Below are 14,533 nucleotides of genomic sequence, written 5' to 3' on the forward strand. Positions count from 1 at the left end.
AAAACCTTCAAAAAACAAGGGTTCACAGCAAGACGGACGCCTGAAGTGATTATCAGTGGTCCAACCAAGAATAGGTCACTGGAACCAATGTTTTCACATGGGGACGACTTTCCCGATGAAGACAAGTCCCCGTGCCGAAACATTGGCTTCAGTCTGAGGACTTCTTTGGCCACTTTTGATCACTATAAACGTTCGAGGTTGACAACACCACGCAGCATGCAATGTTTCATGCTTTTTGCCGACAATGTTTTGACAGAATGCCTTAAATATATATATATATATATATATATATATATATATATATATATATATATATATATATATATATATATATATATATAATCGCCAAGGAGTTTTGCAGAGAAGACGAAGCAAAAGCAAGCGGCACCCGTCAGTTCCTAAGCTTTGCTTTTGCTTCGTCTTCACTGCAAAACTTCTTGGCGGCCAAGTTGGGCTGACGAGCTTGCGTCTTCGTGTTGCAGAAAGTGCGTGTACATTGCCATTGCTGCCTGAAATGTGGTACTAATAAGCGCGGATAAAAAAATTGACTGACAAATTATGGTTTCTTTTATAGTGCCATTCTCGCGTTTTCTAATGTGTCAGTCACGGCGCATCCATCTTTACTTCCCTCTTTGTTGTTGCTGTTTGCTTGTTTGTTTGTTTGTTTGCTTGTTTTGAAATCGGTGACGCGCAGCCACCTGCGACGTAGTGGTCCGTGTCGGCTTAAGCTTGAAAACCAACGGTATCCGCTAAAGCAGATCAACCTCATGGAACTGATTTGGGCGCTGATTTCAGCGTGGTCATCGACCGCGGTGAGGCGGCGGACTCGTGGTGCGATCACCTGCCCACCACCGCCGAGATGCTGAGCCGTGAACCTACCGCGACAGCCCCCCGGGGATCTCCCCTTGCAACCCCGCCTCTTACAGCCGCTGCTGTTTCGTCCCTCGACAACTTATCGCACATCATCTCACTTACGCCAAGATTTTCAACCCGGGGAAACAACACCTACGCATAAACTCCTTCGCGCAAGCAGCCCCAGTTTTGTATCTTTGTCTGTGTCTCTGACAGCAGTTACAGATGGTCTTTTGCGGCCCAGCTGTCTTGAGTGCCTGAGTCTGAGTCACAACGGTCTGATCGCACGGCAGAGCAGCTTTCCCGCGAAGCTGCTCGACGGTTCTCGGTCCGATGCAGTCTGATGCTGTCCGTAGTGCCCTCTTTTGGGCAAGAAGAGAAACCTGACGTTCGGATGCGCTCCTCTTTTGCGTAAAAGCGCGGGAAGTCTAAACATAACGCGATGCCACTACGAACCTGCGACTCATTTCGGCACTAAAGCACGAACTTTGGAATTACACTAACAGGGATTAAAACTTTTTCACCGAGGAGGCTTCACATGACCATAGCGCTAGGACACGGCATCTCGTAAAATATATTACCACATCCGTGTAGACTGTCGCTCCTGACATTGTTTTTCCTGCTAGTTTGAGTCCCAGTAGACCAAGTTTTGTGCCGAGCAGAAATTCCAGCGTGTACGAAGATGCCACCTGTTGTATTGCGTCGTTTTGCTTCCTTAGAGGAGTAGCCAACTAGTTTATCCATCGCAGTGCTACCTGACCTCTTTCCCATCTTTTATGGCCGAATATGTATATCTGTTCTTTTGCTCATTCGACCGCGTAAGAATTCCAAAGTATTTATGGAACGCAGAGGAAGGTTTGTAGTTCTCTCCATCGCCGCTACGGCTGGGTAACACTTCCGGTACGCTGGAGATTGCTATCACTCCCGAGGCGTGCTTCCACTGAGCCCGTGGTTTCGGGTTCCGCGTCGCTTACATTGCGATGGGAGCGGTGTGCAAAAGTGCCTGCTTATGTACTACTTCTGAAAATATTGGACCCCAGATTTCCCAAATTGGTGCGGAGTCCAAACGGGTCGATTTCTTTAATGAAAGAGCGCGGGAGCACAAATCGAATGGAAAGAATCGGTCATGTGGGCATCTGTCCGACCGTTGTACGAGGTACCAATGCACGCTGCTTTTGAATTCTGTTCAAATGATTCTTCGTCACTTACAGCGCATACATAGACGAAGGACAAAAAGGACGACGAACGCGCTGTAAGCGACGATCGATACCATGGAATACCAACTAGCCCGTACCCAGCTTCAAATGATTCTGTTTGCAGAAACGGCTGGAACGATCTTACTACGCACGTCATCTATCGCAGCAATTCTGCACGCTTCGATAACATCATTTAATTATTATTGCACTATAGCCTTGTATAGTATCTATATACCCCTCAACATAAAACCCTATTGCGTAGGTCCTTTGAGGTATTTTCAAAAATGACAAGTATCCGAGAAAACCCTCCGACAAGCTGAAGAGGGAAATAGCAACGCTTACTTCATCAGGCAGGGCTCACGTGCGTGAGCGTAGTTTCCGTATAGCCTTCCGAGGATCAACTCTCTGCAGTGTAATGTTTAGCTGGTGGTGCTGACGATGAGGGGCGCATCTGTAAAGCCGCGGTTGCTGTATCCGTAAAGCCGTGCACGGCTGGAAGTGTATATATAGGGCACCGTTCTGCGCAGTCGCGTTTTCTCTCTCTCTCTCTCTCTCTCTCTCTCTCTCTCTCTCTCTCTCTCTCTCTCTCTCTCCATGTTTCGTTTTCCTCGCGCTAAACAGAATCAGGCTCGCCAAGCACAAACTCGCCCAAACCAAAATTATGTCGCTTCCAATGCAGTGCGGCGCAGCTTCTCAGCTACAGTGGCAGCGCCACGCGGTCAAAAGAGCTGCACAGTTTGCATCTGTGAAGAGCAGCATGCGAGACCATGGTTAAATTAACCTTATCGCCCTCGGAGTTTTCCAATAGCCACCGGTGCTATCGCGAAGGTATAGACTGGGAGAGGAGAAAAATAGAAGGAAATATGGGGAGGATTAACCAGAAATTGCAGGTCTTCGATCTATAGTGGGCGGCCATCTTTTGCCGGGGCATTGGGCGCATGTTAAAGGGACACTAAAGGGAAACAATAAATCACTTTAGACTAATAAAGCATTGTTTGAGAAACCTGCAGGCAGTCATTTCAAGAAAATTGTTTGAATATTAGATGAGAAAATGAAGGTCCAAGTATCAGTATTTGAATTTCGCGCCGAAACGCCAGCGCCGGTACGTCAGCGTGACGTCAGGGATTCCAAAGTTTGTTTGCGCATTTGGGCCGTGTTGGCTGAATAAAGGTTCCCGAAACTTGGCATGTTTAATATTTGGTTCCTTTAGAACACAGTGTAGTCAATCTGTACCGCTATATATAATTAGTAGGCCCTAGAAGATGCCATCAAAATCCAAGACGTCACAGCCCCCAGGTGCGGGAACTCAAGTAGGCGTCGCCACCCGCATTTCGTTCTTGCGCTTTTTATGGCTTACCAAACGTCTTATCGTTGTAAGAGTGGTGTTTTTGGTGTTGTAGAACGGTGATTTACTGATGCAGAAGAAATCACTTTTCACTTTAGTGTCCCTTTAAAGAGCCCCAGGTAGTAAAAGTTGTCCGCAATCCCCCCACTACGGTGGTCCTCATAACCGTATCTTGGTTTTGGCTCGTAAAACTCCAGAATTTAATTATTTTAATGCTTTGCCGGGGACTGCAGTAACTGGCGGAAAGAACGAAGGGGCCGCGATCGCGCTCAGCGTTTTCTTATCGCACGCCTGCCACCAGGGTTCGCTACCCATGCCTTTACCGTCAGCTGTCCCGTTGTCAAACCGTCTATGCGGGGTTGTGCTTAAAGTTCTGATTAACAATTTATTGTTAGAACACTCCTCTCTGTAATACCCTCGGGTCCTGAGAGTATGAAAATAAATAAACCATGCGCCAATGTTCGGCCCGCGTCCGGTCATGCGTGGCTGTTTTGACGCGCGATGGCATTCATTCCGGGTGGGCTGTTCCGGGCGACACTGTCGAAATCTGTTACGTTGGCGTTCTGAGCCCATCAAAGGGACGATAGCCCTGTGGGCCAATGAGAACTGACGAGATGACAAACTTGACATGTGGAATAATTTTGGAGTGTCCAGAAAAGGCACACCCAGGTCTCATCGACGCAGCTATCGACCAGTGGCCGCTTAATTGCACGATCATTTAATAACGAAAAATAATAACGAATTTAAGAACGTGTTTTAGCGTGGACTAGGAGTTATCTACAGGGAACATTTAGGAACGCGTTCTTAAATTCGTTATTATTCCCGTTATTAAATGTTCGTGCAAGCCGCCCCAGAAGCATTTCGCGAGTGTTGCCCCATCGATGGCTTCGATGGCTGCTCGGTACCCCGAGCCTGCGTGTGCGAAAACCACGTCCGCACAGCTAAAGTTACCCAGTGCCGTGTTTGTAGGAATTCATTTGGTTCGATTTACCATCCACCGCTCCCAGCGGCTGATTGTAGCCAGAGCGTCATTGTGCAAGCCAAGACGGGCAAAAGTAATGGGAAACTGAAAGGATTCGCCATAAGTTATACGGTCCCTGGTGTGCCGGTGTGCTTATGAAAGGGTCCCTGGTTTATGCCGCCCACCGTCGCACCGCAGCTTGTAGCGCCGGTGGTTATCAGCAGACGGCGTGGACGCGGTGCTGCTGCAAACGGGAGCACAAGCAGCGTTGCGTGTTTATGTCTTTCTTCCACTTGTTCTTTTCAAACCTCTGGATGGAACTGTACGCTGTAGTCCCCAAATAATTGCCATGTTAAAGTTCTGTCTTCCCTTTTTCTCAGGTTTTTTTTTTTTTCGAGAATGTATGTATAAGCGTCGGAAGCCTGTCAAGTTGTTAAGTTTTTTCTGCTGTTCTTGTGTATCGTGAGCACAGCGTCGTGTCCGTTGTGAGCTACAGTCGTATATGTACGCGTATATCTCCACTGCAATTGCTGTTTTGGAAACTGAGCCAAATTTTGAGAGAAACGCTTTTCGTTCTGTCTCTCAGCATCCGCTGAAACTGCGCCAGAGCCATGGATGAAGCACGTGTTGCTCCATGCACTACATAACGCGCGTGCTCGTGCAACTTGATTGGCTAATTCTTCGAATTTACGTGTTTAGCCATTATAGTGATTCATTTTATTATTAAGGAGCAGAGGTTTTTCTTGCATGATAACTCATTCAATTCGTTCATTCATGCATGCTTACATCGATTGATTGGCTGACTGACTGATTGACTGACTCATTGATTGATTGATTGATTGATTGATTGATTGATTGATTGATTGATTGATTGATTGATTGATTGATTGATTGATTGATTGATTGCAACATGATCCCTCAAGGGCCGGCCAATGGAAATAAACGAGCAGGTCAGCGAATGCCGTCAGAAAGATTTCGATCCCTGCTCGTTCTCCGTGCACACAGAACACGCGAAGCCGTTCGTACGTTGTAATGGGACTCCGTCACAAAGAGAGCCCGACCAACGGTCCGAAAAGCTTCGTGTGTCTGGCTCCGGAAAGTCTTCCGGAAGTATATAGACGAACGTGTGAGGCGGACGCTGTTGCGTGTGCACTACTAAGCCGTGTTTCATTTCCCATCTCGCATAGCGCAGCGTAGCAGTACCCGTGGTGTGGTCCCCGAAGAGTCCGGTGTCCCAACGTGGCTGTGGCCACGTGTGCCTGGGTGTCAACGGGGTCGCGCGCGCGTGGGTGTTGTCCCTTCTTTTAATGGTAGGTGGCGGTAGTAGCGGTGGCGCGCAGTGTGTTGGTTGTGGTGGTGGTGGTGGTGGTGATGGCTCAGTAGCCGTCCTTGAGGGGCACCTCCTTCTTGTACGTGGTGCTCTTGATGTGTTGTTGTCCGTAACCGTGTCGGACGCCGTGTCCGACACCGGTGCCCCCGCTGCCCGGCAGGACCATGGTTTGCCCGCTGCCCGGCAGGACCATGGATTGCCCGCTGCCCGCGCCGCCCCCACCGCTCGCGGGCAGCACCAAGGTTTGGTGTTCGTGTAGTGACCGCGGCGGCGCCATCAGGTAGGGCGAAGCACCACTTACGCCTAGCGGGCTGCCCAGCTGCGCCGACACGCCGGCGATGTACTCCAGGGTGAGCTGCAAGAGACACACACACCGCGCTGTCACCGGGCTGGGCCCCGGGGCCGCGCGTGCAGCCGGAGTTCACCGGCGCTTACCATGTTGGCGATCTGCTGCCGGACCTGCGGCGAAAACGAAAAAAAAAAACAATCAGAGATAATTCCCGTGCTGGAGCGTTTTATGGTTACCTCTCTTTATATATACATATAAGCGAAGCTTTCCTTGCACCCGTTTGCACTAACAAGGGCCAGCAAGAAACGCAGCCACGCCGCGAGATTCTCCGCCGACAACTGCCACTGCTCCCCTCCTCCACCTCTCTCTACGAAGACGCACGTTTTTGCGTTGCCGAAACAACACTGCTTAACTTCTGACAAAAGTTTTTCTTTGCTAAGGCGTGCAGCCACTCCGCATCAAATTATGCTATCATCCTTACGTTATTTTTAAACACGATGATATTTTAAAAAACTACATTTTAGTTTACGAATTAACGCGTTTATATAATGAATATCGACGATATAGCTGGTACATGACATGGAAAAACCAACAGCTCTAAAGAGGGGACCAAATAAAAACATGACAGCGCACTATCATGTGTCCTCTTGTTTGCAGGCAACAGTGTAGACCACCGTTGTTTTCCAGCCAGGTCTTCTAGAGAGTGGTAGGACCATGGCTACGTACAGAGGAGGGCGGGCCACTATTTTGCAAGTCGCCTGTCACTCATTCGTGCTTTCAGCGATGTGGACGTGCTAGGTTATGCTAGATTTAAAAATAAAGGAACGAAGCTCTGCGCTAGAACTTCGATAGCATCATATGATGCACGCTTCCCACGCTTACAGTGATCTGCTGCCCGACTTATTTGAAGAGTTGTTTAGAAGTAACCTGCTATCATGATATTGTTGTCATCATGCAACACATAGTGTTATTTGATCACACTCGGGATTTGATGAGACAGACAGCGACAGACCGAAGCAGGGCTGCTTCATATTTAGAAGCCTTCTTGAAAATTACATCATGCATGGTTTGCAGTAAAATAAGAACCAGCAGCTGCGAAAGATTTGAAGGCGTCGTGTCTACTGACACCCGTCCATTCTGAAGATCGCCGAGACGTTTAGTTAGGATGGGCTCTCCGCAACAAGCGGCACACGTTACGACGGCATAGGAGAGCCTCGACCATAGGCGACTGGCCACGGCCGTCTGGTGTTGAGCGATCAGGCAGTGACGCTCTCCCTGTGTCCATAATTATCCGCCAACTTCATTCTTGACGCCTTTTATACGCTGGCCCCCCTCCTCGTATCCATCAACCCACTCCCCGTCTTAAAATTATTTTCCATTAGTCACTTCCCCATTCTTCAACATTCACCGGATTGTTGCATGGCGCGGTGGCCCCTAACATTCCCACATTTCTGTTTCTGTGTATACTTCGATGCCAATCACCTACCTGCGCTCCCACCTGTTTGTCCTGGCGGTTTCTTAGCTTCCCTCGTCCAGTAACCCCGTATTCGATATGTTTTGCCGTGCGAAAATCAGTGCTCTGTAGATCTTTCTTTCTTGTTATGTTCATTCCCTGATTTCATTCTTCACAGCGTGTACAAACTGGCCTAACAGCAAGCTCTTCTCAAGTTTATTAACATAATGAAAGTCAGAGACAAGGGAAACAAAAATAAAAAATGGGAGGTACTTGTTATGTGTATCCTATACAAACAAGTCGCATTGTTTTCGGAATGACTTTCTCCCGCACAGCGTGGTCGACGATTGGGTCAAGTACCAGGAATGAGAGGTTTTTTGACGACATGATGGCCTGGTGGGGAGTAACGATACCTCCAATTTATGCATGCGCTCGTTCCATCTTTATCTGTGTGTGGAAATTAGCGCTGACCCTCCCCCCCCCCCCTTTCCACCCTCAGTGGTTAACACCTCCCGGAATGAGGTAGAGGCGCGCCATGACTGGGGCCGAAATGTTCTGTGCATGGTGGAGGGGATCACCACCATGACAAACCCCGACCCCCTTCGGACCGCCACTAGCCCTCGCTCTGCTTCCACATTCAAGCTTCCCGTTTCATCCATGTCGCTCTTTCGAAGCCCACCTGCTGAAACTTTCTGTTCTGGGGGGGAAGGGCGGCGGGTGAATTCGTCAGAAATTCTCGGGGAAGGGGGAGAGGGTCGAGCTGCCCCCCCCCCTCCCCACCCGGCTACGCCAATGTTTGGAACGCTCAACCAGACTCTGGCATTGGTAGAGCCGGCGCAGAATACATGAACCTGCGTAATGCATAGCGCAGTCCATAGAAGCGCTTAGCTCGAATATGAAAAGGCTCGAGTACAGCGAAGGAATGGCACCGGATGTAGTGAAGCGCTTGGAAAGTGTTGGGTATATTTCGGACAGTGGAAAAATTGTGTTCTGTTGCTTCCGAAGTGCTTGAAAACTCACTTATGCAGCTTGACTGTCTTGAATGCATGAGTTTATTAAATTTCCATACATCTGCAGATACATTTTTTTTTCTCCTGAAAGATCATTAAAATGGCCTATTTCTGAAACATGTAACTGAAATGTACGTGTTTCTTGCAAGCTCACCTTTGTCATTGGCACTGTTCCATCTATCACATGAATGCGCCAAAATTACGAGCTGGTGGGCACTTTTTCCCTGACAATATAGCGTTCTTCGACGGGTTTGTAGTTTTGCAAAAGTATACTGGACAGAAGAAATCATGCTGCCCCATACAAAATATTCATTTCCTCACTAACATATTGCGATTGCATTCTGATAGACGGCACTCTAAAGCAATCTGGAATATTGTCACAATATGACAAAGCTCAGTACATAAGCTCCTTGCGGATAACGAACTTTCAAGGGAGCGTCTATACTTTGTGTGCCCAGAATAGGTTCAGTTATGTAGCATAATTGAGCAGATATATGAACCAAGAAGTGTGTGCTGCGTCGAACTTTGTCAACTTAGTCCACACGATATCTTACAAATGATTGCGAGCGAAGCGTTAAGATTGTACTTCGGCCCTCAAGTGACGTAGCTTGTCGTGCGACTCAGTCGATGTGACGTCCTGTGAATATGCCACAAGATAGTGTTTGGAACTCTGGCAACTATAGCCGTAGTTTTGTTTGCAAACAAGGTATTTCTTTTTTCTTTTTTTTGCATTTGTCAGCCTAGTATACTGTATTTATGAAATTAACGTACCAAATGTTATAAAACACTAATTTGAGAGCCCCGTGCAATCATTGGGAGCGCCAGCAAATGAAAGTAAATGCAGCGATTCTAAACGGCACCGAAAACTCTACCACCAGTCACGCGCAAGATCAGTAGAATGAGCGAGGTGGGCTTCTCCCCAAGAGACCTTTTCTTGTGGAGAAGCGAGCTTTGACGAGTGCTTGCGGCCGAGCTATGCGCATATGCACACGAGGCTAGCTTCTGAGACCCGTTCGAGGTGCCACGTACAGGTTGCGGTCTGCTGCAGCGCAGATCATGTTTAGGCGTGAACCAGACCTGAGCACTCTCACAAGGCTAGATGAGTACTTGCCTGCCGTGATGTCGTCATTGTACTTCGCTCTTTAGCATGATCATTCACTGCAAGGAACTAATTATTTCATTTCAGAATTCTCATGAAACAATAGCGTCGTAAACAATTCTGAAAGAACCATCCAAATGTAGCCGGAGCGACCATTTTCGATCACACGAACATCGGACTTCTTGGAGCAATACGTATTGGGGATTCGGTCCCCACCAGTGACAAGTTATCTTTTTTGTCCCCTTTCATTTTCCCTTATCTTCATTATATTCTACATTTTCAATGTCAGCCACAGCGCCTGCGACTCCCATCGCTACCACACTCCCACAGCCCTATTTCGCTTTCTTGCGTAGCCTCGAAGAGGGAGCAACCCTTTCTTTCTTGCACTTAGGCTGGTTTTGTATGTTGTATTCGCTTGAGCAGGTGACAATTAGCTTGACTATAGCAGTACGTACTGGTAAGTCATCGCCCGAAATACACAGCAGCGCAAACTCTGTGAGCCACCGATATGCGGAACCGGCATTAAACATAGTTTGCACGTCAATATACCGAGTGTGCCAGCAAGCATATAACAAGTTTTCCTTTTTTTTAAGTGAAGCGTTTTGTGCGGATAAATTCAGTTGTATCTTAGCAAACTCATGAAGTCCTCCAGTATATTTGCGTTAATATTTAATAAATAATTAGTATTGATTAGATTAGTATTATTAGACTTTATGGTCACAATGTCCATGCAAGAGATGTAATGCAAAAGGATGGAAAGTTGGGCGAGTCGGTACGGTAACATAATCTTGGACTGTAGCGCGAAGTGATCACACGAACAGAGACTAGAGGCAGACAGGACGAGCGCTAGTCCTGTCGCTCGTCCTGTCTGCTTCTATTCTCTGTCCGTGTCACTTCAAGCTACGATGCATACAAGATTTGTATATAGTACATTTGTAAAAATCACTTTCAGTTGTCTGCGACGCGCTGCCTGCTGTATTTCAGTACAAATTTTCAATCCATTCGCTTCACTGCAGTTTTCCCATGTATACAAAAAAACGGAGCAATATATTATAGAGAATATATTACAGACAATATATTATAGACAATTAGCAGTATAATATATAGACAACGGAGCAATATATTGCTCCGTTGTCTGTTATTTGTATATATGGGAAAACTGCCAGCTTCACTCTCAGAAGCGAAGGGACTGAAAATTTGTACTGAAATGCAAAATACAGTACACAGGCGTGCCCCAATCACAGGCTGAAGGACGTTGCCTCGTTTACATGACACCAAAAGCAAACTTTCTTTTTATGTTTGCGCTTAGAAGACAGCCTCTGCAGCGCCTAAACAGTGGATTCTGTCGGCATTCAAAGGTTTCGCGGCCTTTGCTTTGTGCACAGCAAAAACCTTTGCAAACAATTGAAAGGGATGTTTTTAAGGGCTGCCTCAAGCGTCGTATTTAAATTGCGGTCATAAAGGCTATAATTTAAATATATGTTAATTAATTACTTCAGGTTACTTAATAAGTGCTTCGTTGTGATGAGAAAAACATCTTATCTATAATACCAGTTGGATCCGAACACTTCAAGAAGTATTGAGACACTAATTGATCGACTGCGCCTTGGAACAACGTGCACGAAACATAGCGTCATTCGCTACTTTCTCCCGTGGCAACGCCGATTAAAATGTTCGCCATCTACTCATCGATTGCCCCAGACACGTAGCGTGTAGACGGCAATTAGAAAAAGGACCACACGCAAGTGATCTCCATAAACCCTTCTCAATAGTAAATTTGCTCATCCATTGGCCAGCCGAAACAGCACCGGGAAAAGCACTGGATGCACTAAAACATTTCTTTGAAAAAAAAAACGTGTACTGATTGCCTCAGTAAGCAGTTTCGTAAGCGCAACCCAATTTCATCATTTGCATTTACGTGCGCTTGTTGTCTAGTACAATGTGCGTCATACTATGCACCAGTTGTGCACTTCGGGCACAGATGCCCCCGTCAGGCGGTACTCTGCACTTTTAGCTCCTCTACCTTCCTTGAAGTGTGCCAAGAAAACGTAGTAATAAATCAAATGAAATCGAATCTTTGTGCGTCTCGTGTGATGAAGCCGACTTCTGAGTGTATTGTGTCATTTGCGTATTTTCTCCATCTGAGCGCCTGTTTATCTTCGACCGCATGGCCTCGCGTACATGTTCAGAAACTCAGTGCACGCGCCTATGTCGAGACTCGGCACAACGCGTGATGCAACTCGCCCTCGCCTTTTATCTCTGTATTTGCCAGGACTATTTGACTATGTATGCATGCTTTATAGTTACTCTCTATGGTTAACTGCGCTCTAAATTTCCCAAACCTGTGACGTTTCTTCTTATCTTAGAATACTTCCTTTATTATGTTAACTATTATGTGAAAAGCAGTAGCCACCAAAATCAGGATTACGTAACTATTTTTATTTTATTTTAGTTTCCCGAACAACTTATTGAACATTTCGCGACACCACCTCGAAATGCTTGAAGCAGCCGCTTTTCATATCCCATTTGACACAGCTAGCTAGTTAATAGCCTAATTATTCTAAAATAATTCCATTAATGTCGTCGAAAATGAAAGATAAATTTTCTCTAGTGACATTCGCCTAATTTTCCGCAAGACGACAGCTACATCTTCGACGTCACGCAGTGGACGTCATTGGTGCCGTCGTCTGGCAAGCTCGGCCTTCAGTTGCGATTCTGTCCGCATACAATTACTCTTTTTCTGCTGATCAAACGCCACGGCTATAGAGCTCCAGAAGAGTGATTCAAGTATTTTCCTTAATTGAAACTCGGGCTGCACCATGTCCTGCTGGAAGTATATTAGCGCGCGTTAGCTGGAAAATAAAAAATTAATTAACGGTAAGAGCATGCGAATATTCGAAACTTTCGAATAACTAATCGAATAGTGTTATATTCGATTGGCTCTTCTAATTCAATAGTCAATATTCGTAAATGCTAATATTTTTCGAATACTTTTAAATATTTCAGAACATAAACTGCGCCCAAATAAATATAAATTTGGAGCAAAGGTACGGTAAATTTTCACCGCCGCGGACGTAGCATAAACATAAAACATGAGAACTTTCGTAGTAGTGCAGGCTACGTCACTAGGCGGCCATATTTTATAGACTGTCCAGCAATCATTCGCACTCTCTGAAGAGCCAAGTCCATGCGAAGAAACTACTTGTTTACTCCTAATGCACCATTTGTGCTTTTAATAAACAACTCTTCAAACGTACTAAGTAATGACAGCAACTTGCTAACAATACAGGGATGTGAACATCATTTTGTATTAATTGTAATAACAGTTATTCATTATTCGAAGGCTATTCGAATCCGATATTCGATTCGATTAGCTTCTGGTGCTATTTCATTCGTCTTCGATTCGGTCTCAAAAATCACTATTCGCACACCCCTAGTTAGCAGAGAAACCTGCCCATTGAACAACGTCGAAATTCCTTTCCCAAATTTCTCGAGGGCGCAAAACAAAGCAGTAGCTCGGCCGTCGCTGCAATGTGCACTCGGCACATCGACGATCGCCGCACGTGTGCATCAGCGCCAGCAACTCTAACAAACGAAGGGCCAGGGCTATATGCGCTGCCTTTAGGTCTGACTCAAGAGCGGCGCAGTTCATGTTTAGGATGGGATGACCGACAAGGAGCACGTCCTATGTCCCCTGACAGCGGCCCATTCCCACTCTGACTTTGCTTAACCACATAGCGACAATGTGCAAAGGCGAAGCTGGCTTAAGAGAACCGGTCATTCTGTGTAATGGACCTTCGCCTCCCGCGCACCACCTCAACGCACGTCTCGATCTCCAGCGAACTGAGTTAGGCCTCGCTTGGATGTTGTTTTATCTTACTTCTGCTAGCTATCTAGCGCATAACGGCGCAGTTACGATGCGGTTGTGCTGCGTGACACATTTTCTTTTTTTCCTTCCTTTTTTTTTCGCGGAGGGGAAGGGGGCAGTTTTTCGAGGGATTTATGGCCGTGTCCGTAAAATCGTGAGTGTTGGTCGTAATTCGGGAGTCTGCTGGACAAAGCGGGAGAGTTGGCAGGTATGCATATCTTATGCCACCCGCGTGCCTGTGGCATGGCCATGTAAGAGTACTCGGACACATTACGAACGAATCAGGACAAGCAAACGCGTTTGTTGATTCACCGTTGGTACCAGTCGAGTGCATGCTTCTGTCAGAAAATCGCACGGTATCACGACTTAGCAGCCTCGAAGCACTGTGACGCGGTAGGACCATCATAGATAATGCAAGTAAATGGACTTCCTGTGCATGATGTAGTCGCAACTGAATAATGCTTTTAATATGGCTGTTAGTTATGACGTCACGGTCGCCTCGCCCTTGCGTGACGTCCGCCGCGGCAGCACCCGAGGAGACCAAGATGGCGCGCGTGACAAGGAGAGCTTAACTCACCATCATGAGGCCGTACTGGAGCCTCTGCTTGTCCTGCGTGAGGAAACCAAAACAAAGAAATAAGGTTCGTCGAATACGTTTCAAGATCTCGCACATCACTCCTGATAGTGCTGTAAAGCGAGCATGTCTTTTCTGGCAGTGACAGCATGTGCATTTGTTACGGACAGAATAACACTCAGCACCTAGAGCGTCGAAGTTCGAGTGGCCACTGCAATGAGACTAACTCAGTGAGACCAACATCCCCGTCGAAACGGCACCAATCGAGACTCCTCGTCCGTCGATGCCCTTGAGTACTGGCTTCCTACATGGGCTGCCGACGTTTGTGGTTGCGACACGGTAGCAAAACCAGACATGGCCCGTGTGTACATGTGGCGCCCACTCACCGCCATCTGCTCGTTCCAGCAGCCCGGCGACTGCGCCCGGCTCCCGAGCGCGGCGAAGGCCAGCAGGACGGCGACGACTACGACGACTGGTGCCATGGCGCGACTGGAGGCGTCCGGGCCCGGGTCCTAGTCTATATACGAGGCGCCTTTCTTCGCGGCGTCGGGGAGGG

General features: G+C 47.2%; 2 protein-coding genes across 3 annotated transcripts in view; one reads left to right on the forward strand and one right to left on the reverse strand.

Moving 5' to 3' along the window:
• The window catches only part of betaCOP (coatomer subunit beta), a 164,309-nt gene that overhangs the window by 96,148 nt on the left and 53,628 nt on the right, over window positions 1-14,533 (forward strand). The window lies entirely within an intron of this gene.
• Window positions 5,496-14,512, reverse strand: LOC135920302 (uncharacterized). The gene is made up of 4 exons (XM_065454513.2): window positions 14,364-14,512; window positions 13,981-14,013; window positions 6,120-6,143; window positions 5,496-6,039 (listed from the first exon to the last, which is right to left on the reverse strand). Exons 1-4 carry the CDS (start codon window positions 14,457-14,459, stop codon window positions 5,731-5,733), a joined length of 462 nt encoding a protein of 153 aa, XP_065310585.1. The 5' UTR covers window positions 14,460-14,512; the 3' UTR covers window positions 5,496-5,730.

This window comes from Dermacentor albipictus, chromosome 10 (assembly GCF_038994185.2).
Source record: "Dermacentor albipictus isolate Rhodes 1998 colony chromosome 10, USDA_Dalb.pri_finalv2, whole genome shotgun sequence".
Lineage (NCBI taxonomy): Eukaryota > Metazoa > Arthropoda > Arachnida > Ixodida > Ixodidae > Dermacentor > Dermacentor albipictus.